This window comes from Sorex araneus, chromosome X (genome assembly GCF_027595985.1).
Source record: "Sorex araneus isolate mSorAra2 chromosome X, mSorAra2.pri, whole genome shotgun sequence".
In the NCBI taxonomy this organism is placed as follows: Eukaryota; Metazoa; Chordata; class Mammalia; order Eulipotyphla; family Soricidae; genus Sorex; species Sorex araneus.
In genome coordinates this window covers 318,787,539-318,813,438 of record NC_073313.1, presented here as the reverse complement: position 1 = coordinate 318,813,438, position 25,900 = coordinate 318,787,539, and the positions used below count along the sequence as shown (strand labels likewise).

Below are 25,900 nucleotides of genomic sequence, written 5' to 3'. Positions count from 1 at the left end.
TTGCTGACACGCCGATGAAGTTACTATTTGACCCTTTCCATATTTTATTCCTTGAAGAAAGTCACAAAATTCACTCACTCTAGCGGAGAGAAATTAAGCTCCTTCCCCTAAGGGAAGATTATATATATATATATGTTCCTCATGGGAACCCACCCAGTCCGGACAGCTAGAGGCTATTGTGAATTCCGATTCCTAAATTCCGGGAAGAACCACTTCCGGCGGCACCGGAAGTTTGATGCGGGGCGTTTGAGGGACGGACTCACCTAGGGGCGTTTCTCCCGGGCCGGAAGATGAGCTCTGCTGGGTTCCAGAATCCTGACGTCCCTAAGTAGCAGCTAAGTGAGTGGGGTCCCTTAGCCGGGTCGTGCCGGGTGGCCTCCTTAGTTCGGCCCAAGTGTCAGTGGCACAAGCCATCCACCGGAGTCTTTCGGAAGCTTTTCCTCGATGCACTCACTCGGGGCACGACCGCCCCCGCCCCCCATGCCTCCTGCCCGCCCCCGAGCGTCCGCCGCCGCTCTCCCCGCGATGCAGCGGTGGCCCCGCGTTGTGACCCTTCCCTGTGTCCAAGGCTTACATCTCTCGTTTTCCTACAGTGATTTCTACTTTGAGGATAAATCCCAAAGTTTCTAAATCAGACATTTCCGCCGGCATAATGAGATATGTCTCACCTCCTTTTTCAGATTCCGCGACAAGATTATTCTGCAGCGAGCGAACACCGAATTGAGAGAAAACCTAAGCTAAATAGCCCTGTCACTGACTGTCTCTATGAGTTGGGAGAGGTTTTGTTGACCTCGCTGGACTCGTTTCCTTTTCTCTAAAATGAGGGGCTTGGAATAACAAGTAAGCTTCCTGACAGTTTTGACGTTTGGATTATTGTCCCCACTGTGTATTTCAAACGTCTTTTTCGTTACATAGATGTGCTTTGGTCAGTCTGCAAGTCAGGAGGGCTGTTTCTACTCCGTTAATCCCTCCCGTGCCAATCTGGTGTTTGACTCATTAAAGTTTTAGTTTTTTCTTTTGGGCTTGGGGTCACTCCTGGCGGTGCTTCCCCATGAAAACCAGGTCGGCCTTGTGCAAGGCAGCCGCCCTATCCGCGGTACTATCTCTCTGGCCCCAAATATTCTTTTTCGTACGGAGTTTGCTTCTTGCTTTCTGAAATACTCTTCACGTCTTGATCCCAAGAAACATATCTAAACAAAAAGTTAAATGTGCTAGTCTTGAAGTGCCTAAATGCCTGAAAATTCTTACATTTGGGATATTTTGAAGACACTGAACCCTGAGGAAGGAACTTTGTCTTCTTTCTCAATCTATGAATCACATGCGTCAAGCACAATGTGTAGAATGTGGTGCTCTGGAAATATTTACTGAGAAAAAAACATGAAAAATATTTTAGTTGAATCTTCCTTTAAAAACTGGAATGCAGAGGAAACTAGAAGAGCATTCAATGGAAGAACTATACTGAGTTCTAAACTCTACTATTTAGTGCTATTGCTGTTTTCTCTCAACTTTGAAGAGTAATATTCGAAATGCATTATTATCAGATATGTATTGATTAACTTCTTCCTACTGCAAAGCATTGGGCTAGGTATGTGGGAAGAGGGAAAGCTGTTGAAGATTATGAAACAATCCAAGTAAAAGGAATATATGCAAAAGTTGAAAATTAGATGACATACTTTAGGAGATTACCATGGGTCAGAATAACAAAAACTTGGGAGGTAAGAGATGGTATTATAAAACTAAAAGAATGGAAGAGGCTAGCAGAGAGCTGGAAATGAGTCCTCATATATAACATATTTTGAAGTTTTAAATAGGGAGCTACTGGAAAGTGTTTAGCAAAGAACTGATGAGTACATTTGCATTTTAGATACATCACAGTAGTTATTATTTGGTTAATTGTGTTTCAAGAGTGAAAAAAACATTTTATAAGTTTGTTATTTCTCTCATAGTATAAGCGTTAATAATTATTATAGAATGGGCTGGAGCAATAGCACAGCGGTAGGGCATTTCCCTTGCATGCGGCTGACCCCAGTTCGATTCCTCCACCCCTCTCTGAGAGCCTGGCAAGCTACCCAGAGTATCTCACCTGCACAGCAGAGCCTGGCAAGCTACCCGGGGCATATTCGATATGCCAAAAGCAGTAATAACAAGTTTCACAATGGAGATGTTACTGGTGCCTGCTCATGCAAATCAATGAGCAACGGGATGACAGTGACAGTGATGACAGTGACAGTGATAGTTATAGTATCTGAAAATAATATGGAATCAATTTCTCTTTCAAGAAGAAGCCCGGTTTATTCATTGTAACTCTATCAGAGCACTTTGATTGTAGTAGGTATCCAATAAATATCTGCTAACTTGGTTTCAATATTATTCAAAGTATTATTTAAATATTTTTCTAGGAGGAACATGAATCAGAAGCTACTGAAGTTGGAAAACTTGCTACGATTTCAAACTGTTTGTAGGCAGCTGCATGGCCTGAGTGGAAGAACATTGGTTCAGCAGAGACATGTGTTTTCATCTGCTTACCCAATATGGACGGGTCAGCTGTATGCCTCCCCCTGGCAAACACACACACTTATAAGGGCTGCGCTTTCTCAATATAGACACCTAGTAACAAAGGTAGAATTGACTCTATCTCAGTTATTCTCTTATTTGCTCTGAGACATAAGAAGATACTTAATTTGAGTAATTTATTTATAGTATATTTCTTCTATATCCCTTACATTGTTTTTTGGGCCACACTCCATAGTGTTCAGGAGATTGTTCCCACAGTAATACTTGGGGATTGCTCCTAATGGTGATAAGGGACCAAACTCAGGGCGCAGAATATGCTTGTGCTCCAGATCTTTGAACTCTCTCCTGTCCCAGAATCTTTAGCAAAATCAGTGAATTAAAGATGAAAATTTCCATGTTTTAGTCTAAGGCTTAATTACTTATAAGAATACTAGTAGGAGGCTGGAGAGATAGTACTGTGGGTTGGGGGTTTGCCTTGGACCAGGCTGAGTTTGATCCTGGGCATCCCATATGGTCCCGAGCCTTACTGGAACTGATCCCTGAGTGCAGAGCCATGAGTAAGCCCTAAGCATAACAGGGTGTGGCCCAGAAACCAAAACAAAACCAAGAATTTTAGTTGGTAGTAATAGAAACCATGCTTGTGATACATGCTCTAGAATAAAAGAAGTTTAAAGTTTTATCTTTTGAATTTTTAATAGAAAGAAAGACCACGGAAACCTCAGTTACCTTCAACAAAATCTAAAAAGGAGGTAGAAGTATGGATTGGAATGACTGTTGAAGAGCTGGCCAGGGCAATGGGAAAAGACATAGGTAAGTCACATAATTTTTTAAGGAAAAATTTGAGAACAAGGAGCTCCTGACATTTCATTTGTTATGGGTATAAGACGTTTAAAGATGAAACTTAGACTGGTAGGCTTTAATTTTAAAGATCTGGCCGGGGGTGATGTAGCTAGATGATAGATTACTTCCCTTGCATATATGAGGCTCTGAATTCAATTCCAGGCTCTATGAAAAACACTATCAAAATATAAAAATATCACTATCACTATCATCCTATTGAGCCTCGATTTGCTTGAGTGGGTCCAGTAACGTCTTCATTCGTCTTAGTCCTGAGATTTTAGCAGCCTCTCTTTAGTCATCCTTCCTAACATTTCCGCATTATAGCTCTTTCAGAGTCAGGGGAATGAGACCCATCATTGTTACTGTTTTTGGCATATGAATACTCCATGGGGAGCTTGCCAAGCTCTCCCTTGCGGACAGGAAAACTCAGTAGCTTGCCAGGTTGTCTGAGAGAGAGAACTAGGCTATAAGATGTTGCTTCCAGGAGCTTGGTTTTATAGTCCCTGGATGGAGCTGGGGGCAGTTTCTGGGTGTGACCGCCTAGCTACTGGAAAATGGGGGATCTGAGCGGAAGAGGCCCAGTCCGATCCAAGCAAGCTTGGAGATCTCAGCCCTGGGTCCTGCACACCTGGGTTCCTCTGCCGGTTCCTTCATGCGTGAGACTTGTTCGAACGAGTGGAGAGTGGCCTTGAGCATGACTCTGGCTCATGGTTCCAGAGGTCTTCGCCTGCCGGGGCTCTGCTCGGGGCTGGTAGGGAAACTCAACTCACCCCTTCCGAGGACCCTGGTGAAGACAGCCAGGCATGCCAGGCATGAAAAATACAGACATTAAAAAGATAATAGGGGCCGGAGCGATAGCACAGCAGGTAGGGTGTTTGCCTTGCACGCAGCCGACCCAGGTTCGATTCCCAGCATCCCATATGGTCCCCTGAACACCGCCAGGGGCAATTCCTGAGTGCAGAGCCAGAAGTGACCCCTGTGCATTGCCAGGTGTGACCCAAAAAGCAAAAAAAAAAAAAAAAAGTTAAAAAGATAATAAAGGGGCTGGAGCAATAGCACAGCATGTAGGGTGTTTGCCTTGCATGTGGCCAACCTGGATTTGCTTCCCAGCATCCCATATGGTCCCCCGAGCACCACCAGGAGTATTTCCTGAGTGCATGAGCCAGGAGTAACCACTGTGCATTGTCAGGTGTGACCCAAAAAAGCAAAAAAAAACCAAAAAACCCTAAAAAAATAATACTGTCACTGTCATCCTGTTGCTCATCGATTTGCTCGAGCGGGCACCAGTAACATCTCAATTGTGAGACTTGTTTGTTACTGTTTTTTGCCATGTTGAATACGCCACAGGTAGCTTGCCAGGCTCTTCCATGCGGGTGAGATATTTTCGGTAGCTTGCCGGGCTCCCCAAGAGGGACTGAGGAACCAAACCCGGGTCGCCACATGCAAGGCAAACACCCTACCGCTGTGCTAAAAAATTCAAAATTGTTTGACCAGAAAAATTTCTCAAAGGGTTGAGTATATTTTTTGCATACAGGAGGCCCCACTTGGTCCCCTGAATACCACCTGAAGCAACCTCTGAGCACAGATTTAGGAGTAGCCCTTGAACATTGTGATATGGCCCAAACCCCCTATTACCCCGCAGAAAAGATGCTATGTTATTGCAGTGTTTTTCACATTAGGTCACAAAGTTTAGTTTCTTGACTTTTTATTTAATATAATTTTCAAATATTTTGTTTTTTAATCAAAGGAAGTAATTTTACCAGACTAATCTTTGTTTTACAGACATTTTGTACACTATTAGAATAAGTTTAAAAAGTATTTTTATAAAAATTAGTTTTTCATTTTATTTTCCTTCTCTGTTTCCTGTTTCTGTTAAGTTTTTATTGTTGCCATGACAGGGATTATACATCTGCCAGCTGTGGGTTGCATACCCTTGGTGGTGGCGTTTGTGCCTATTCTGGCTACAACACTTGCCAGTGGTTACACACTTGTACTGTTCACACACCTTTAGTTTTACTGCCCACGAAGGAGCCATACACACTAGTTACTGTATTGCAGACACTTGGTTGCGATTCATCAGAAATTATATACTTCATCTGGCACTGGAAATTATATAAAAACAGTATGGCTAGGATCACACTTGATATTCTCGATGATGCCAGGATCTAAGTCATGAGCTTATGCCTGTAAAACCATATGTGGTGATGATCAGGCAGGTGCTCCATCGCCGCCAGTTTTGTTCTTTAGTTCCATCATCTTTGGCCACTTGTCATTCCCCTCCTTATTTTTTTGTTTTAATCCCACATATGAGAGAGTTCATTGTGTATCTGCTCTTTTCCTTCTGACTTATTTGACTCTGTGTGATAGCAGCACATTCCGTAATTTTGTCCTTTCTTGGGGTTGGAGAGATAGTACAGCGAGTAGGGTTCAATCCTCAGCATCTTATATGATCCCTTGAACACCACAAAAAGTGGTCTCTGAGCATAGAGAGAGGAGTAAGCCCTGGTTGTCCCCCAAGCCCCTCCCACCAATTTTTTAAAAATAAAATAAAATTTGCCCTTAAGCTGCAAGACGATTTTAGTCTACCTTATAGAACAGAATAGATTTTAATATGCCTTATAAATTACATGTGTTAGATAAGCTTTTTTCAGGCATTTGTTAATGGTGCTGTTGGCTTTGAGTTCAATGTTAGTGAATATCAAAATATATAAAATGAATCAACATTATGTAAATCAGCTATATATGAAATAAGATTAAAATATCTTTTGTTTTGTTTTATTGATTCACACCCAGTGGTGCTCAGAGCTTATTTCTGGCTCTGTGCTCAAGAATCACTCCTGTTGAGGCTCGGGGGACCATATGTAGGGTGCCAGGGATCGAGCCTGAGTCTGCTGTCTGCAAGGCAAGTGCTTTACCCACTGTACTATCGCCCTAGTCCCTAAATTTAAAAAGATGGTTTTAAAAGAGACATATGGATACAAAATACATTAGTGAACTGATAAAATGTTCTTTCAGAAGTGGAAGGAACTTAACCCTGTATTTTCCCTCAAAATAATTTCATATGTTAATTCAGTATTCCATCGGAATTTGAAAACATAACTTTGACAGCACAATGAGAATAAACACTCATTTGTGTATGCATGACATATGTAATTGTAAGTTTTCAAATGATGAACTACTCAATACTGATGTATACAACTTGCAGTTTAATGTTTTGTTGATGGTTCTCACTTTTTCTCAGAATGAGTGATAATCACCATGGCAGGGAGGGTGCTGAAGTGAGGAGGTAGCATTAGAAGCATTGGATGCAGTTGTGAGGGGTGTGAGTGGTATTATTATTTGTTTGTTTAATTAAGGTAGATTTCCAGGGGGCACTGAGTAATTTTTTTTTCTGGAAAGGATGTTATAGGCCAGATAAGTTCAGATGTTTCAAGAAATAATTAAATATTCAATTATTTATAATGTGCAAAAATATCAGTTGATATAATGTATCTTATTTTAGAGATAAGTTTCTGTTCTGCTTAATTTGTTAACATTAGAGAAACAGGTCACTTTCAGTTACTCCTAGCATTGGGTAAACTGTACTTCTGTTAATGAAGCTTTTTTAAACATTTAGTTTGTGATCCTTAAGGGTTGTATTTTTTTTTAATCAGATTACATATATGAAGCTTTAATGAACACAGCTATTGACATAGATTCACTAGAATCAGATTCACGTTTAGATGAAATTTGCATCAAAGAAGTGATCAAGAAGGCAGGAATGAAGCTAATTTGGAGCAAATTAAAACAAGACAGAGTCAAAGAAAATAAAGATGCTGTAAAAAGGTAAAACTTAATCATGTATTTGGGCATGGGAGATCCCGCTTTTCCCCTTTCCTTTATTGTTCTTATTGAATGGTGGGGGGCTTGGGAGGGCCACACTCATGCTTGGCTATAGTGCCCACAGCAGTTGGTTTTGATGTTCACTGGGTGTCACACCAAAGTTGCAGTGTTTGTACAAATGCTCACAAGTGTCACAGTCTTTTAGTGGTGTTCTGTGCTTTGTAAGTCATAGTGCCTACACCTGGCTGCAGTACACTAGAGATTGTACCTTCTCTTGAAGTGCAGTGATCCCAAATAGCAGAATTTGAATGACAGTACTCCGCTCATATGGTTGGCATCAGGAATGGAACTAGTAATTTTATGCTTGCAAGGCAGGTTGTTTTTCTGGCTATTTAGTCATTCCCAGGCTCCTTACTCACACTTATTTTTTAAGCATGGGCCATTTCTGGTGTTGCTGGGTCTACTGGTTCAGTGTGCAGATTGGTACTGTGGTGCTTACCCTAGTAATATTGGGTCTGCCAGGGCCACCCGAGCTTGTGTTTTGGAGATCATTTAGTGCCAGGAATGAACTTAGGACCTTGCCTGGGCTAGCTATATGCTTTACCACTTTGAACCATATCCCAGCCCTCACACTTTAATTTTGTTAATTTTTGGGGGGGAGGCCACACTCGTGGGTGCTCAGAAACTACTGCTAGCAGTGCTTGGGGGACCATGTAGTGCTAGAGATTGAATCCAGGCTTTCTACATGCAATGCATATGCTGCCACCTATAAATCTTTCTCTGTGCCCCTTATTCACATTTTTATAAAAGGAATACTTGCCTTCAAAAAGTTTTGTGCAACTGGGGCTGGAGAATAGCACAGCAGTAGGGTGTTTGCCTTACACACGGCTGACACAGGTTTGATTCCCAGCATCCCATATGGTCCCCTGAGCACTGCCAGGAGTAATTTCTGAGTGCAGAGCCAGGAGTAACCCCTGTGCTTCGCCAGGTGTGACCCAAAAAGAAAAAAGAAAAAGTTTTGTGCAACTAAAGTGAGCACAGTTAAACTTTTCCTCAAAGCACTTAGACATATAAAATATGTTCAGTAACTTTAAGAGTTACTTTTTTTTTTCTTTTTGGGTCACACCCAGTGTTGCGCAGGGGTTATTCCTGGCTCTGCGCTCAGGAATTACTCCTGGCGGTGCTCGGGGGACCATATGGGATGCTGGAAATTGAACCTGGGTCAGCCACATGCAAGGCAAACGCCCTACCTGCTGTGCTATCACTCCAGCCCCTTAAGAGTTACTTTTCTTAGTTTTTCTGAATGTTTATTAATCCTAAAATTTTACATTTGATTCAGTTCTCCTTATGAATATATCAACATTGATGAGTAATCATTATATGGTTTGGCATAATTCAGTCTGTGCATCAAAGAAGAAAATGTAATCAAAGCTGGGTTTTATTGTTAGTGGTAGCTCACAAGGACAAGTGTAAATCAATTCATTATGTATAAGTTTATATAAGTATCAGTGTTCCTGACATTAAAAAAATGAAAATTCTTTGCTATTATTTGCAGGCCCCAGGCAGATCCATCTTTATTAACCACAAGGTCCCCAGTTGTCACTATAATGGGCCATGTTGATCATGGGAAAACAACATTACTTGATAAACTGCGAAAAACTCAAGTGGCAGAAATGGAAGCTGGTGGCATCACTCAGCACATTGGTGCCTTCCTAGGTATGAACAGAAATGACCTTACAGTGTGCTTTGGAACACCATACAATATTTTCTTAAAAGCAAGTGTCTTAGTAAGAAATATTCAAAGTAAAGGTGAAGGCAAATGCATTAAGCCCTTGACTTTGATGGAGCGTGGAACAGATGGCTAAGAAAGGTCATTTTATATATTCTGTAAGGTAAAATTATATTACATTTCTTATTCTACCCCATTCTTAGTTTAGCTTAATGAGCCTAGAATTCTTCAATGGCCGGAATGATAGTACAGCGGGTAGGGCCTTTGCCATGCACGTGCCTGACCCAGGTTCTATCCCCAACATCCCATATCATCCCCTGATCACTGCCAGGAATAATTCCTGAGTGCAGAGCCAGGTGTAACCCCTGAGAAGCAACGGGTGTGACCCAAAAATTAAAAAATAAATAAAAAACTCTTCAATGCTATTTAATGATGATGTTCTTAATAATAATTGCATAAAGCTGGCTATTTATGTGTCCAGCACTGTGCCAAACATCTGATATGCTTTTATCTTTTTTTATCCACATAACACCATGATGTGGGTATTTTGATTTGTACTTACAGATAGGAAGCTAATGCTTGTTTAGGTTGAATTGCTTGTTAAAGGTATATAGCTAGTAACTGACCATCTGGGATTTAAATTCAAGGCTGTTGGGCTCAAACCCTTAGCAGTTAACTATGTACTAAGTAGCCTTTGTTGCTCAGGGCAATTATACAACTGATTTTTGTTGACATAGGAATTATTTCCTACAAAGGTACATATTCTCTCAAATATATGTATTGATATATATTACTTTATAAAATACATGTTTATGATAGTATATTTTACATTCACATGAATCACAAAATCCCGTTAATCATTGATTTCTCAAGCGGGCTCGGTAACCTCTCATTTCATCCTTTCCCTGAGATCTTAGAAGTCTATCTCAACTCAGCCCTCCCAATGATGTCGCACTGGGGGCTCTTTCAGGGACAGGGGAATGAGATCCAGCTTGTTACTGGATTTAGTATATGAATACACCATGGGAAGCTTGCAAGGCTGTCCCACGTAGGCAGGAAACTCACAGAAGATTGCCAGTTTCTCCCAGAGGGAGAAGTAGCCTACAAGATATCGCGTGGCCTTGAGCGCTTCTGAGAGCTTGCTTTTAAGTCTCTCTCTGGTTGTTTGCCGTTGATGCGATTACACACACCTGGGTTCCTCTGCCGGTACCTTCATGCATGAGGCCTGTCATGTGTGCATTCATGCATGTGTGGAGAGGGGCCTCCAGCATGGCTGTAGCTAAGTTCTGGTGGTCTTCAGCCCCCAGGAACTCTGCTTGGGGTGGGGAGGGAAGCTGGAGCCCATCCCCTCCGAGGGACCCCGGGGAACACAGCCAGGCGTGCGGGCAAGAGACTCTTTTAAGTTACTATATGAAAAGCCTAAAGAGCTTCCTAAATGACTAGCTGTCACTTTTCAGGGTGAAGTGATGATCTGTATTATTCTAAGTAAGATTAATTGGAGAGGCCTACTGACTGTGATCCTGAGGTCTCCTAACCCATTTTGGCACCAGAGCAGATTCTTGCAGCCATGCATTTTGACTGCGAACTGAACTACAACCTCGTGCAGCCCGGGAAGGGATTTTTTTCCCTCTCCACCCCATTTTTCTGAGCGAAAATGGCGGCAGCGGCAGCAGCCACGCGGTGAGAGCCACCCTCTAAGACCCCTACACCAGGAGGTAGGACTTTCTTTAGTGACGTAGCCTGTAGGTGATCCTGGGAGGGGAGGTGTTCCCGGCGCGCCTTCCGCCCAGAGATGAACCAAGAGCTGCGGCACGAGAAGCAGAGCCTCCCGCCTACTGACTGTGATCCTGAGGTCTCCTAACCCATTTTGGCACCAGAGCAGATTCTTGCAGCCATCCATTTTGACTGTGAACTGAGCTAAAATATTAGAAACCCAAAACCGCGCGGCCGCAATAGCGGCCGCGCGGACTCAAAGTCTTCACTTTTACCAAGGAAGAGAAATTATTAGATGATGCTTATTCAGCAGGCCTGATTGTTGGGGAAAATTTCCAATCAACAATAGTGAGTTCTGTATGGAAATATGAAATGTACTCAATATATAGAGAGAATAATGGGAATATCATCAGCTACTTAGATGGGGGAGGGGTGGGAGGGGGGTGTATTGGGGTTCTTGGTGGTGGAACGGGTGCAATGGTGAAGGGATGGTGGTTTAATCAGTATTTGACTGTGACTTAAACCTGAAAGCTTTGTATTTTTTTTGTTTTCACGGTGGTTCAATAAAATATTTCTTTAAAAAAAAAAAAAAAGATTAATTGGAGAACTAACTCTTCCATGTTGAGGGTTGAACACATGTTCTCAAAAATGTAGAACATTTGCTCTACCACTGAACTGCATTCCTGACCTGTATTTAAATAATTTATTGGGGCTGGAGAGATAGTGCAGTGGGTAAAGCACTTGCTTCTCATGCAGCTTTTTGGGGTTTGATCCCTGGCACACTGTATGGTCCCCTAAACACCACCAGGAGTGATCCTAGAGCAGAGTAAGTGCTCAGGAGCAATCCTGCCAGAAGTAAGCCCTGACCACTGCCAGCTGCATATCAAAAGACAAAAATTACAAAATTAAACATTTTAAAATTATATTTGATAATATATACATATTCCTTCATATTAAGGAAGTGCATTTTTTAATTCATGTTCTTGTGCTTTTTCTTTTTAGTCTCTCTGCCTTCTGGGGAAAAGATAACCTTTCTTGATACTCCAGGACATGCTGCTTTCTCAGCGATGAGAGCCAGAGGAGCTCAGGTCACAGACATTGTCATATTGGTTGTAGCTGCAGATGATGGAGTGATGAAACAGACTATAGAGTCTATTCAGCATGCCAAAGATGCTCAAGGTACTGTGTGGCTGACCTGTATGTATCAGAAAGGAAGTGATTTTTTTTTAAGATTCTACTACACAGTCACTTCTGGGGCAGTTACATGTAGGTCATTTAATCTTTATGGATTATTATACTTGTTTTATAGATACTGCTCAAAGACAGTTGGTTTCCCCATACGCATTACTACTAAGAAGGAGTTAACTTGGGATTTTTGAACACAAATGCAGTTCATAAGTTTAGTACCGTCCTCATGATATTGGGCAGTATATTAGAATTTAGCACAGTGGGACTAGAGAGATAGTACAGAAGGCACTTGCCTGTCTTGCCTGTTTCCAACCCCATTTTGAATCCCTGGCACCATATAATGGTTCCCCACGTTCAGCCAAGGGTCACTTCTGAGTACAGAGCCAGAAATACCCACTGAGTACTGCTGAGTTTTGCCCTCAGAATTCAGCCCCCCACAACCATCCCAGAAGAGAATTTAATAGTCTTAAATGATGCTTTTTTTATTTTTGGTTTACTTTTGAGTTTTGAACCACTCCTCGCCATACTCTGGGGCTACACCCAGCTCAGTACTTGAGATGCATGCTTTAAGTTTAAATGCCTCATCACTTCTGGTTCCCTGAGTGCCATGCCAGAAGTAGCCACATACATCAAATATGGCCCCAAACAGACAACAAAATTTAGGTAAGAGCTTCCATTGAGTAAAGAAATGGCCAGATAAGGTTGGTTTCTTTTATTGTGAATGCGTGGTATTGAAGTATTATCTTTTTCATGCTTCTTGTCTCTTCTAGTTCCTATTGTCCTTGCCGTAAACAAATGTGACAAACCTGAGGCGGATCCTGAGAAAGTGAAGAAAGAACTGCTAGCTTATGATGTGGTTTGTGAGGATTATGGTGGTGAAGTTCAGGCAGTTCATGTCTCTGCACTTACGGTAAATCCGGGTCCCTCAGAGATTAATGTGTTCAGGGGAGAATGCTCTATAAAATTGCACACAACACTTTATGTCTCAATGTTCTGTCACTTATTATTTCTATGGTCTTGTTCTCTGATTACTAACCAGAGCACTGTAATTCTGGTTTGCAGATTAGAAATGACTCAAAATAGTCATCAAACAAGGATTGATGATCAGTGGGAAATTGGTTCTAAACCTAGTAACTTATGTGAAACTTAGAATGACAGTATAAATGCTGAATGATATAGGTACAGTGTCAAAATCCACAGAGTATATTATTTAGCAGAAATGAAATACATTTGGTAATAAAATGTGCTTGTGTGCCTTTTATTGCAAGGAATTACAGAATAGGAATTAGGGATAGGGGCCAGAGTGATAGTATAGAATGTAGGGTGTTTGATTTGCACGTGGCCAAGTCAGGGTTGATAGTCTACCATATAGACCCCGTACCCCATATGGTCTACCAGATCTGCAGGAATGATCCTTGAGTACGGAGCCAGGAGTGAGCCCTGAACACTGCTAGGTATGGCCCCAAAACAAAAAACAAAAGAAAAGATTTCAACAAAAATTTTACAAAGATGAAAGCTAATGCATTCAATTGTTATTGACTTAATGTTTCAATGAATTAAATTGCAGTGAGTTTTATTTATGATGAATTACATGTTATAAATTGCCATTTATTCTTTTCTGTTTGAAAATTACCAAGAAAGTTCAGTAACTGTTTATAAGAGCATATCGCATTTCTCTTATACAAGTTGCCAATAAGTAACTATTTCTTTTTTTTTTCAATTTTACCATATTTCATGGTGTGCTTATATGCTGATCACTTACACAAATTATACATTCAGTAAAGGAATGGGAATGTATTTGGCCACTTTCTGTCAATTTTTTTTTTCTTTTTGGGTCACACCCAGCGATGCTCAGGATCACACACCTGGCTCTGCACTCAGAAATTACTCCTGATGGTGCTTGGGGAACCATATGGAACATGGGGGATCGAACCCAGGTCGGCCGCGTGCAAGGCAAATGCCCTACCCACTGTACTGTTGCTCCGGCCCTGACTTTCTGTCAATTAAGTTTCATCTTATCTTACTTTTCTTAATGGTTACCTCAACAAATGCTTAGAAATCATGCTTCTGTTAATAGTAAAGCCATGCCTCTTTCTTTCAAAAACTCATAAAATGCCACATTATGTTCTTATTACATTCTGGTTGTTACTACGCTCTGAAAGCCAAATGGCAGGATTAAAACATTTGAAGGTGTGGCCACCATTACTTTGTTTTATCCTTTATAATTAATACTGGTGAATAGTCTGTACTAAGATGGAGAATAAAAAAAAAAAAGCTTTGTTTTTCAGTTGTAGTTCTAGGTTCCATTGTCAGTTAATCATCTTCTATCTCGGAGCCCAAGAAAGCAGAGTAAATAGATGGTGGGGTGTGTGTGGGGAGAGGGGGGAGGGCAGGGGATGTAATGTAAGAATAAGCTAGGGGCTGGAGAGATAGCATAGCGGGTAGGGCATTTGCCTTGCACGCGGCCAACCCAGGTTCGATTCCCAGCATTCCATATGGTCTCCTGAGTACTGCCAGGAGTGGTTCCTGAGTGCAGAGCCAGGAGTAACCGCTGTGCATCGCCAGGTGTGACCCCAAAAGCAAAAAAAAAAAAAAAGAATAATCTAACTTCATCATATTATGGTTGAGGAAACATGATTTGGGGAGATGAAGTATTTCGTTGGGGCAGCACAGGCCGTAGTTACAGTATGTGGCTTAGAGCCTGGACATTGTTAGTGCTTCATCTCCCTTCATTTCCTCCTATATTAAGTGTAAGTTTGGTAAATGCTCAATTTATTTATTTATAAGATTCTTGAATGGACCAAAGAAATAATATATACGAAGATTTGTTCGATTGTTTAAAACTTCAAAAGTAAAGTGTCACTGTCAGGAACATGAATGGAAAGAAACTAGACAGGAGAGAGAATGAATAAAGCATTATAATAGGATTATTAAATGGGTCACTAATGGCCATTCTTTATTTTTCCACTCAATATTATTGAATTTTTATTATAACATCAATACAATATTAGTAAATAGAAGTACAGAGTAAAGAGAATATAACTATTGAATTTGGGAAGGGTAGGGAGGTGGGAAAGAAGGAAAAGGTAGGGGAAAGAGGAATGGCTGTCCTTTAAAAAAAAAAAAAAGGACATTGTTCCTTATAAGATCTGACCCTAGCATTTTTGACTCTGGGAAAGCTCAGGTTCAATTTCCTCTCTTTCTCTCCCATCACTTTCTAATTAAGTTGCATTCAATAAAAGCTATCCTGACTCAACACACGCAAAATCTGTCCCAGATCAGGTGTTCTTTCTTATCTCTCCCACCCTTATCCCCCATCCCATTTTTTTCCTGTGACAGGGATTGAACTCAGGGCCTTACACATGTGTGTTATGCACCTACCACTCATATCCCTATTCCTGTGCCTCCCCTTCTGATGCTTAAAGGAAAAAAATGGTGTCACTGTCTAAGGTTCTGACTCCTGTATGTATATTTACAGATGATAGTAATGTATATATTAACACTGTATCACTGTCATTCCGTTGTTCGTTTTTCATCGATTTACTCAAACAGGCAGCAGTAATGTCTCTATTCCTCCCAGCCCTGAGATTTTAGCAGCCTCTCCTTACTCATCTTTCCCAATGATTGGAAGCTCCTTCAGGGTTGGGGGAATGAGACCTATCATTACTGTTTTGGGCATACCAAATACGCCACAGGTAGCTTGCCAGGCTCTGCCCGTATGGGCGGGATACTCTCATAACTTGCTGGGCTCTCCGAGAGGCGTGTGTGTGTGTGTGTGTGTGTACACATATATATGTAGGTTTTAGTTATATATACATACATGTATATAAATATATACATATATATTTATAGTTTTATATATATAAATCAGTTTTACTAATTTTATATAAACACCTTTTTGTTATTACAGGGTGATAATCTGATGGCTTTGGCAGAGGCAACAATTGCTCTTGCAGAGATGTTAGAATTGAAAGCAGATCCCACTGGTCCAGTGGAAGGAACTGTAATAGAATCTTTCACAGACAAAGGAAGAGGGTACGACTGTTTAAATGCTTAATTTGTAATGACTTTGTTTCAGATTTTTTTGTGACTTGATTCTATAAGAGTATTGAGATAGCACAGCGGGTAGGGCGTTTGCCTTGCACGCGGCCGACCCGGGTTCAAATCCCAGCGTCCCATATGGTCCCCTGAGAATGGCCAGGGGTAATTCCTGAGTGCAGAGCCAGGAGTAACCCCTGTGCATCGCCAGGTGTGACCCAAAAAGCAAAAAAAAAATAAAAATAAAAATAAAAAAGAGTATTATTTTGATTATATGGTACCCTGCGAACAGTATCAGTGCTCAGGGTAGGATATACGGTGCTGGGGATTCAGTATAAGTGCAGCTATGTGTAAAGCAAGTACCTTACCTCGTACTGTCTCTTTGGCTTTTGAAAAGCATTTTATTGCACTAACTCAGCACACAATAATGTACTTAGCAATAGATTGTATATACTGTAAATATGTACATATATAATCATAGTAACTTACTGCATCTTTTAGATGTATTTAGGTGACTTAAGTAGTTCAATTTACTTGATTTCTCTGCGCCACCTTCCACTTCCTCCACTCACACTGCTTCAGTTGATTAAGCCTCAAAGAATACTCTAAATTGCATTTGGAGGTTTGTAAATTCTTTTTCATTTGTTTTTGTTTGCTGGGCAGCATACTGGGAAGTGCTTTGTTGCTCCCTCAGTGCTTAAGGATCCTTGGTGCTGAAAATTGAACCAGAGACCAAGGCTCACAAAGCATGTGCACTGTTCCCTTGAGTGGTTTGCCTGGCCCCTCTAAATTCTTTATGTCCATACTTAATAATATATGGGAGGTTCTCGGAGTTGGGGATCTTTTTATTAATTTCCTATTTTATTAGCAAAACAAGGTCTTTTCACTGCTTAACAAATTAGTGAATAGGAAAGAGATAAGGGGCTAGATAGATAGTATAACAAATAGGATACTTTCCTTACGTGTTGCCAGCCCATGTTTGATTCCCAGCACCATATATTACCTCTCTAGACCCACAAGGAATGATCCCTAGGTGCAGAGCCAGGAATAAGCCCTAAGCACCACCAGGGTGGCCCCAAAACCAAAAAGAAAAAAGGAAAAGAAAAGCAATTAGGATGCAACCATACACTAGGCTGTCAATAACCTCCACTACTATGACCTTAACAGAACTTTTTTGATTTGTAGCAGAAGATGCATTGATTTTTACCATCTTAATCAGTTTTAGGTATGTGGTCAAAAATTATGGTAGTAAATATATTACCATTGTTGTGCAGTAGATCTCTGGAGCTTTTCTTTTGGTTTGGGACAAGATGTGGCAATATCCAGGGGTTACTCCCAACTGGGTTGGTTAAGGGTTGCTCCCAGTGGTGCTTAGGGCACCATTCATGGCCAGGGATTTAACTCTGAGCTCCTGCATACGAAGTCCTCAGACCCATTCACAAACTTATTACTCTTTCAAAACTGAAATTCTGTTCATATAAAATGCCATTTTCCCTCTACTTCCTCTTTTTCAGACCTTGATAACTATATCATTTTAATTTTGTTTCTATGCTTTTTAGATATATGTTTGGGAGAGGGGGTGTTTGGGTGACACCAGGTGATGCTCAAGGTTTTCTCCTGGTTCTCCACTCAGGGAACACTCCTGGCAGTGCTCGGGAGACCATATAAGATGCTGGGTAGCAAACTTGGGTAGGCCATGTGCAAAGCAAATGCCCTAACCACTGTACTATCTTTCCAACCCACATATATATATATATATATATATATATATATATATATATATATATATATGGGATCATTCCGCATTTGTCCTTTTTAATCTTTTTCTCTTGGGGTTCTGGGGTTATAGCCATCTGTGTTCAGGGCTTACTCTTGGTTCTGTGTTTGGAGGTTTCCCACAGTAGTACTGGGGGATCCTGTGGTGCTTGGAATTGAACCAGAGTTGGCTGCATGCCAGGCAAGCGTCTTAACCTTGTTTTATCCCTATACTATGTCTTTTCCCCCTTTAAAAATGTTTTCACAGGGGTTAGGAAGACTAGTTAATGGTTGGAATCAACAAAAAGTGTATGTGGAGCAGAAAGTAGGTAAGAAAGAAAAGATAACATAATGATAATAATAGCTAGAAGTGATCACATTGGACAAGAACTGAGTATGTGAAGGGATGTTCCTCATAGCCTTTCCTTCTCTGTTTTGCAAACCGCAATGCCCAAAGGAAGAGAGAGAGAGACAGACAGACAGACAGAAGAAAAGCACCTGCCATAGAGACGGGTGTGGGGGGTGATAGGAAGGAAACTTGGGACACTGGTGCTGGGAAATTTACACTAGTGGAGGGATGGGTGTCAGAACATTATGACTGAAATCTAATCATGAACAGCTTTGTAAGGGTATATCTTAACAGTGATTTAAATAAAAAAAAATTTTTTATTTAAAAAAATTTTTTATAGTCGCCATACGGTCTGGGGAAGAATGTCATATGTGGTACTGGTGATGAACTCAGATCATGCTAGACATTTGGGGACTGGTGTGGTACTGGGGGTTGAACAGGGTTGGCTATAGCCAAGGCAAGTAACTTAACCCCTTTCTCATCTCACCAGCTCCATCTTCTTGAGGCTTATTCATGCTGCTTGTGCCAGGATTCCCTTCCTTTTAAAGTTTATATAATATTTTATTATATGCACTATACTTTGTTTATTCACTTGTAATTTATGGTCACTTGGATTGCTTCCACCTTTTGCTATTGTAAAGAAATGTTTTAATTGTATGAGAAGCTTCTGAAGTGGTGAAATTAACTCTATGTACATATTTAAATCCCATAAAGATATCTTTGTTATACTTCAGAAAGCAGTGGTTTATTAAAAACAAAAAATGGTATTCTTTTATAAAAAAAGCATCATTACCTTCTGTTATCTTCTTAATTGTAAAACTTTATTTTCACTTTAGACCCGTTACTACAGCTATAATTCAAAGAGGAACCTTGAAAAAAGGTTCAATTCTGGTTGCTGGAAAGAGTTGGGCAAAAGTGCGATTAATGTTTGATGAAAATGGAAAAGCAATCAGCGAGGCAGGCCCCAGTATGCCAGTGGGAATTGTTGGGTGGAAAGACCTTCCTTCTGCAGGAGACGAAATTCTTGAAGTAGAATCTGAGGTATGTCATTCATATTTAATTCTATATGTTAGATATGATGCAATGATTTAAAATACCTGTTGTTTTCCCAAGTAAGTATATTAATATTAACAAGTAATTCTAGATGATAAGTTGTTATATGAGGCCAGTGGTGCCATTTCAGAATTTGGCCATAGAATTTTATACATTGCAGAAAAAAAATTTAATAATTTCAGTTACAAAATCCCAAAGTTAAAATTTATAAATTTCTTGAGACTTAAAAATCAGTAGTTTCATGCAGGAATAAAATTCATAGTAGAAAAAAAAGAAATAAAGCTTTTAAATGAACAAATATTGCTCCCTTTTCCCTGTAGCCAAGGGCACGTGAAGTTATTGACTGGAGAAAGTATGAGCAAGAACAGGAGAAAAATAAAGAGGATCTGAAAATATTAGAAGAAAAGAGAAAGGAACACCAAGAAGCACATCGGAAAGCCCGCGAGAAATATGGCTCTTTGCATTGGAAGGAGAGGTCATTTATAAAGTACCAAGAAAATAAAGAACAAAAAGTATTAAAGCTAAGAGAGAAAGTGGAAAGAGAGTCAAATGTGCTTCCTATAATCATTAAAGGTGACTTTTTCTCTTGTGGGTTGTCCGACCTCTCAAGCCGTTTCATTGCTGTGGCCCAAGGAAGTGATGATCCAAGGGCCCCGCTATGATAGGGATGCCCAGATCATGCTAGTGATGGGGGGTCTACAGGGCCACCCCCAGCTGTGTTTGGTGTCCTCCGGGGCTGCATCTGGGGAAACTTATGGTGCCAGAAATGGAACCCGGTCACGTGCATGCTAGGCATGCTCCCTTACTATCTCCTGGCTCTTAAAGAGATTATTGTTGTGCTGGAGCAATAAATCAGTGAGCTAAAACACCTGAGATTTGGTCCCTGGCACTGCATAGTCCCCTGGACACTACCAGGAGGGACCCCTAAACATTGAGCTGGGATTAGCCCCCAAATACCACCAGATGTAAGCCAGAAAAAAAACTAAATAGATTGGTATCTCTTTTTGTGTCTGTTAATGATTGCTAGCACCAGTAATTGTAAACTTTTGCTGCATTTAGGTGATGTTGATGGTTCTGTTGAGGCCATTTTGGATATTGTGGACGCCTATGATGCTTCACATGAGTGCAAACTCGAATTGGTACACTTTGGTTTGGGTGATATCAGTGAAAATGATGTCAACCTTGCCGAAACATTTCATGGTAAGCTCCATTTCTATTTAACTGTGTTTCCAACAACACACCAGTCTTTTGTTGCTTAACTACATACACCTGACATTTACCTATCGCCTAACCCTTTCATTTAAAAAATAAAAATCATGGTGGAAGAGATGTAGCAGGTAGAGTACTTGCCTTGCATGTGGTAGACCAGATTTGATTCCTGGCACTGCTTGTGGTCCCCTAAGCCCCACTATGAGTGATCCCTGAGCCTAAAGCCAGGATTCGGACATGAACACAGGCAGTGTGACCCAAAAACAAATGTAGCACTGTCGTCCGGTTGGTCATCTATTTGCTCAAGTGGGCACCAGTAACGTCTCCATTGTGAGACTTGTTACTGTTTCTGGCATATCGAATATGCCACGGGAAGCTTGCCAGGCTCTGCTGTGTGGGCGGGATACTCTTGGTACCTTGCAGGGCTCTCCGAGAGGGATGGAGGAATCAACCCCGGGTCGGCTGCGTCAGCTGCATGCAAGGCAAACGCCCTACCCGCTGTGCTATCGTTCCAGTCCTACCTACTTTAAATTGTTTTCTCCCTTATTGTTTTGGTCACTGGTGGATGCACACACTTGGTTTTCACATACTTGGTCTGTGCTGCTTGCCAGGGCTTGCACATCCCTGACTGCAGTTCTCCTGTGCTGCTTTTGGTTGTGGTGCTCTGAAGAGTGTACCCACTTTATGTGGCACCAGGGATCACCTACAGCAGTACTGCCAGGGTCACACTCAGCTTTGGGGCAGTACTGGGGGATGAACTCTCAGCCTCATAGCAGCAAGGTTCTACCTCAGAGCCATTTCCCCAGTCTCAGTCCCCAGAATGCCTTTGTTACTGCAGTTAAGTCCCAAATAGCAATGGAGGCTGCGTATGTACAATATTGCAATCATTGCTCCATTTTGTCATTGTTGTATGGCCTGCTTTACACAAGTCCCACTAGTGTTTTGTTTTTCATAATAATACCCATTTACCATCCTTTCTTCCAGTTCCTCACCCAGTGCAAGGTTGAGTCTCTATCTTTCATTTAGAATGTTCCTAAAATTATAATCAGCCTATGCAGTACTTATCTTATGCTTTTGGCTATGTACTTTCATTCATTGGTAATTTTACAAACCAATCTGACATGGTTAGAATTAAATGTTTCTACTACTGAGCAGTACTTTGGGTAATGCTGCTTCATTCAGAATGTTTTACATGCACTGAGTGTTCTAGCAGTGTTTGCTGGTGTGCTATATGGTAGGTAATAGAGAGGTGCTGTTAGATGGTACCTACAGCTAGCTGTTTAACTGCTAGTTAGAAGTATGATTTCCTAAAAAGACTTTCCCAGTAGTTGCTCTTAAGTTTTTTGCATTATTTTTTTCAGTTAAGGCAAGAGTATTTTTTTGCTTCCCACTCCCACCCCTATCCCAAGGTATTTTCAGCATTCTTGTTTCTCTGGCTGAAAATCAAAGCTTTGTGCAGCATGTTGCCTTGCATATTACATAAATATTTCTTGAATGAGTGTTATTTGAAAATTACAAAGAAATCTTATTATTAAATAAGCAATAGTAGACTTTGTAAAATTATTTAATTTGTGAACCTACTTGTTTTGATGGAAAAGATTTATAATTTTCTTTGGTGAGGGTGGTTTAGGGCTGTGCTCAGGGCCTTCGCATTGCTGGAGACCTAACCCAGGCTGCCCTCATGCAAAGCATGCCCGTGGCTGTCTCCTCAGTGATAGAATTTCCCATACTTAGTTTAATTTACATAATAGAAAATAAAAACTATGTTTGAGTTTCTGCTTGAAAGCTAAACTGTTTGATGGAATACTTGTGCTAGTTTATTGAATTATTTCTGCTTGCTAGGTGTTATATATGGCTTCAACGTGAATGCAGGCAATGTTATTCAGCAATCAGCTGCAAAAAAAGGAATAAAAATTAAACTTCATAAAATAATTTACCGGCTCATTGAAGATTTGCAAGAGGAACTAAGTAGCAGATTGCCCTGCTTTGTGGAAGAGCACCCAATAGGTGAGTATTCACAGTGTTACTTTAACATATTGATAACACTTGCATGCAAAGTTTGGTAGAGATAGATATATTTCACTTGTTCAAATTATATTTCTGATAATATAGCTCTATAATGTTCCAGAGAAAACAATGTACTGAGAATTCATTATAACTTCTTATATATATGTGTGTGTGTATATATGTACATGTACATATATACATGTACATATGTATAAGCTTAAGAACCATTCTCAGGAGCAGGAGAGAAAGTATTGGGTAGAGCACTTGCCTTGCATGTGGCTGCCCTGGGTTCAATCCTCAACATCCTGTATGGTTCCTAAGCACAGCCAGGAGTGACCTCTGAGCATCTCTGGGTGTAGCCCCCAAAACAAACAAACATAAAAAGAACCATCTTCAGATTTCCTACTGTGAAAGCGAAAGGTCACATTTCAAAGTTAAGGTCTTATCAAAACCCAATCATGAACAACTTTGTAATGGTATATCTCACAGTGATTAAATTTAAAAAAATATTTAAATAAATATAGGTGTGTGTGTGTGTGTGTGTGTGTGTGTGTGTGTGTGTGTGTGTGTGTGTGTTTATGTAACATTTACTGGGTTAAGGAGAAAAAGTCATCAAAAGCTGGAGGCTACTTCATGAGTATGGCTGAGGTGTCAGAGTCCTAAATTCACTTACTTTGGAGCCTGTGCTTATGTCACACTAAAGAGGTGTATTATCATAATTGTTCTTAGGACTAGGGAGGTAGTTGAAGTTGTTGAGCACCTGCTTTGCTGGTGTGTACTAGGCTGAGTTCCCGCAGGACCCCCAAATAGTCATCCTGAAGGCCCGAGTACTGTGCTGCTGGGCCTGAGCTCGGAACTCAGGTGTGTACTGCTGACCAACATGAAAATATTTCTTTGATCATATTCCTTGGCCAAAGTGAAGGCTCAGTTTGTTAAAATAAACTTGAGTAATTTTATATTCTTTGTTCCCAAATACTTTTGAAAGAAAATAAAGAACTGCTTCCATATAAGTTACGTTTACTTGATTGCTTATATTTTGCCCCTTATGCTTTCTTCTTACCTTCCTAACCATATATATATATATTTTTTTTTTTTTCTGGACCATAAGACAGCAAACTTGGGATAGTGTGTCTACTTGTTACTAAATACTCGAATTATTACTATTTTTTTTGTCAGTTTGGCAGGGCAGGGGAGGAAGTGGGGGCTTTTCCAGTGAATAGGGGGCCTGGGGTCACCCCGAGAAATGCTCACCCAACTGTGTAGTGTTCCACCATTTCAATATTGAAATTTAACTTTTATCAGTAAAAAAAATAAAAAGGAGACCCAGATTTAGCGTTCTTGTTTTTGGAGCCATATCCAGTGGTGCTCAGAGACTGCTCCTGGTGGTTTTCAGGGAACCATGTGGAGTGACGGGGATACCCTATCTGCTGTACTCTCTGGCCCCAGAGTAGTCTTTTTGTTTAGGGGCTAGAGCTGGGGGTGCTCTGGGCTTATTCCTAGCTCTGCACTCAGGAATTTCTCCTGCTGGGCTCAGAGGAGGCTGCAGATGCTGGAGATGCAACCCAGGGCAGCCAAGTGCAAAGCAAATGCCCTACTGGCTGCACTGTTGCTCTGGTCCCAGAATTAGTATTCTTAACTAGAAAGTAACCAGCGATGAGATTAAAAATGAATTAACATATTATCTACTCTAGAAAATATCTTAAGGGACAGCTGAAAGTAGAATTGAGACAAAAATTATATTCTTTTACTTTTTAAAGTCAATTTTCATTTTGTTCATATTCTTTTGGCAAGCATGCGATCTTTTATCAGTGAAAATGTTCTTTTCCAAGATTATACAAGGGTGTTATTTTTTTCTTGATATCGGCTAGGAAAATAGTAGCCAAAGGGAAACTAGCTTCTATCTAAGAGCTGACAATGTGTTTAATTTTGGTTTGGGGGCCATACCCAGCTGTGCTCAGGGATCCCTCCTGGCAGTGCTCAAGGAACTGAGGTGTCAGGGATAAAAACTGGGTAGGGTACAAAGCAAATGCCCTATCCACTGTACTCTCAAGCCCCATAACTGAGAGTGTATCTGATTCTTGCCATGCATAATGCCAGAAATTAGGAATCTTTGAACCCGTTTTCTCTATACTCAGCGTTCTCTCTTCTTCAAGGTGAGGCTTCCATACTAGCTACCTTCTCTGTAACAGAAGGGAAGAAGAAAGTTCCTGTGGCTGGCTGCAGAGTCCAGAAGGGGCAGTTAGAAAAACAAAGAAAATTTAAATTAACCCGTAATGGACATGTTATCTGGAAGGGTAAGCAATATTAGCTTTTCAAGCCTAGTCCTTGATTTTGTGGAACTTTCTGGCCTATTTTTCATCATTTTCCTAGTTTAGGCCCTCCCTCCTTGCTAACTGTATGACTATTTCCAACTGATTTCCAAGAAATAGTAGCTTTTCAAGCCCAGTCACAAGTTGATTTTGAGTGACTTTCTGGCCTATTTTTCATCATTTACCTAGTTCAGGCCCTCCCTCCTTACTAACTGTATGACTGTTTCCAACTGATTTCCCAAAGACTGGCCTCTTCCTACCTTTCCAGCAGTTTCCCACAATAAATCTGCATTATTTGCCTACTCCCTGCTCATTATTTAACTTGAATTTTTGCTGGCAATCTCTTATTCTGCTTAATCCGTAAAAAAAATGTTTAGCACAATAGTGGCACAGCTGATATAGATGGTTGCTTCACTAAATGCCCAAACTTTCCACCAATGACCTATTTTCCCCCTTCCACTTTATTATAAACTGCTCCTTCCTTCCTGGAAGTCAGTTGTTTTTAGTACTAGCCTATCCTCTTTGTTAGGTTAAACAGATCGTCTTCACTACAAATCATTTTTATAATGTAGTGGTCAGTATGTACTAATTTAACTTTCAACCTTTTTTTATTCTATTTTTTAAGGTTCTTTAACCTCACTGAAACACCATAAAGATGATGCTTCTGTCATCAAAAGTGGGATGGACTGCGGTCTCAGTTTGGATGAAGAAAATATAGAATTTAAAATAGGAGATCAAATTATTTGTTATGAAGAAAAGGAAGTTCCAGCCAAGATTTCTTGGGACCCTGGATTTTAAAGTATCTTACTTTAAAATCAACTAGTTTGTTTTATTAAATTCAACATCATTGGTGAATATTGCCAAATGTTAACATACATTCTGTGAAAATATTGAACAGGAACCTTGTTTCCAAATAAATGTTAAAAGCAAGCTGTTCAATGGTATCAGTGAATTAAGTTTAATAAACTTCAAACACCTGTTATTTAGGTGAAGTATTGAGAAACAGTCCTCTGAATTGAACCCACTGACAAGATGTATTATCGATCTTTGAAACCATTTTCCTAGTAAATTCTAACACCCAGGATGGTCTCAGGCTAAGTTCAAAGAAATCTGAACTAGTCTTTTAAGGAACCATCATTAATTCCAACTCACAGGAGAGTCACGCCTGGGATGGACAAAAACAAAACAAAAAAACACCAAACCAATCACTTTAGTATGGAGTGTTCTATCCGTATCAGTCACCCGACAATGCCTAGATGTCTGCCTCCATGTTTATTGCAGCCAGGTAGGCTGTTCATCACCTGTGATATACATGACAACCCCAACTTCTGCATTACTTTTTCAATAGCGCAGAAAAAAAAAAATCAAATGAAT

The 25,900-nt window shown here is 40.5% G+C and overlaps 1 protein-coding gene across 3 annotated transcripts; it reads left to right on the top strand.

Moving 5' to 3' along the window:
• Positions 1–254: 254 nt before the first annotated feature.
• MTIF2 (mitochondrial translational initiation factor 2) lies at positions 255–25,854 on the top strand. 3 transcript variants are annotated; one of them, XM_055123018.1, is made up of 15 exons: positions 255–339; positions 681–840; positions 2,400–2,619; positions 3,213–3,324; positions 7,008–7,179; positions 8,732–8,892; positions 11,621–11,797; positions 12,577–12,716; positions 15,717–15,841; positions 18,785–18,989; positions 19,322–19,574; positions 20,061–20,201; positions 22,053–22,217; positions 24,371–24,511; positions 25,152–25,854. In XM_055123018.1, the coding sequence occupies exons 3-15, from the start codon at positions 2,407–2,409 to the stop codon at positions 25,322–25,324; spliced, it is 2,178 nt and encodes a 725-aa protein (XP_054978993.1). In that variant the 5' UTR covers positions 255–339; positions 681–840; positions 2,400–2,406; the 3' UTR covers positions 25,325–25,854. The 3 variants fall into 3 exon arrangements, with proteins under 3 accessions (XP_054978993.1, XP_004609267.1, XP_054978994.1); XM_004609210.2 differs by lacking the exon at positions 681–840 and having other exon boundaries at positions 259–339; XM_055123019.1 differs by lacking the exons at positions 255–339; positions 681–840; positions 2,400–2,619 and adding an exon at positions 6,148–6,256 and having other exon boundaries at positions 3,211–3,324.
• The last annotated feature ends 46 nt before the right edge of the window (positions 25,855–25,900 follow it).

What these genes read in the sequence shown, in the direction of transcription:
- MTIF2 (XM_055123018.1), top strand. Translation starts at nt 2,407, where the DNA reads ATGAATCAGAAGCTACTGAAGTTGGAAAACTTGCTACGATTTCAAACT. An exon ending in ATAGACACCTAGTAACAAAG is followed by an intron (nt 2,620 to 3,212) that starts GTAGAATTGACT and finishes AATTTTTAATAG; the next exon opens with AAAGAAAGACCACGGAAACC. An exon ending in TTCATGTCTCTGCACTTACG is followed by an intron (nt 12,717 to 15,716) that starts GTAAATCCGGGT and finishes TTGTTATTACAG; the next exon opens with GGTGATAATCTGATGGCTTT.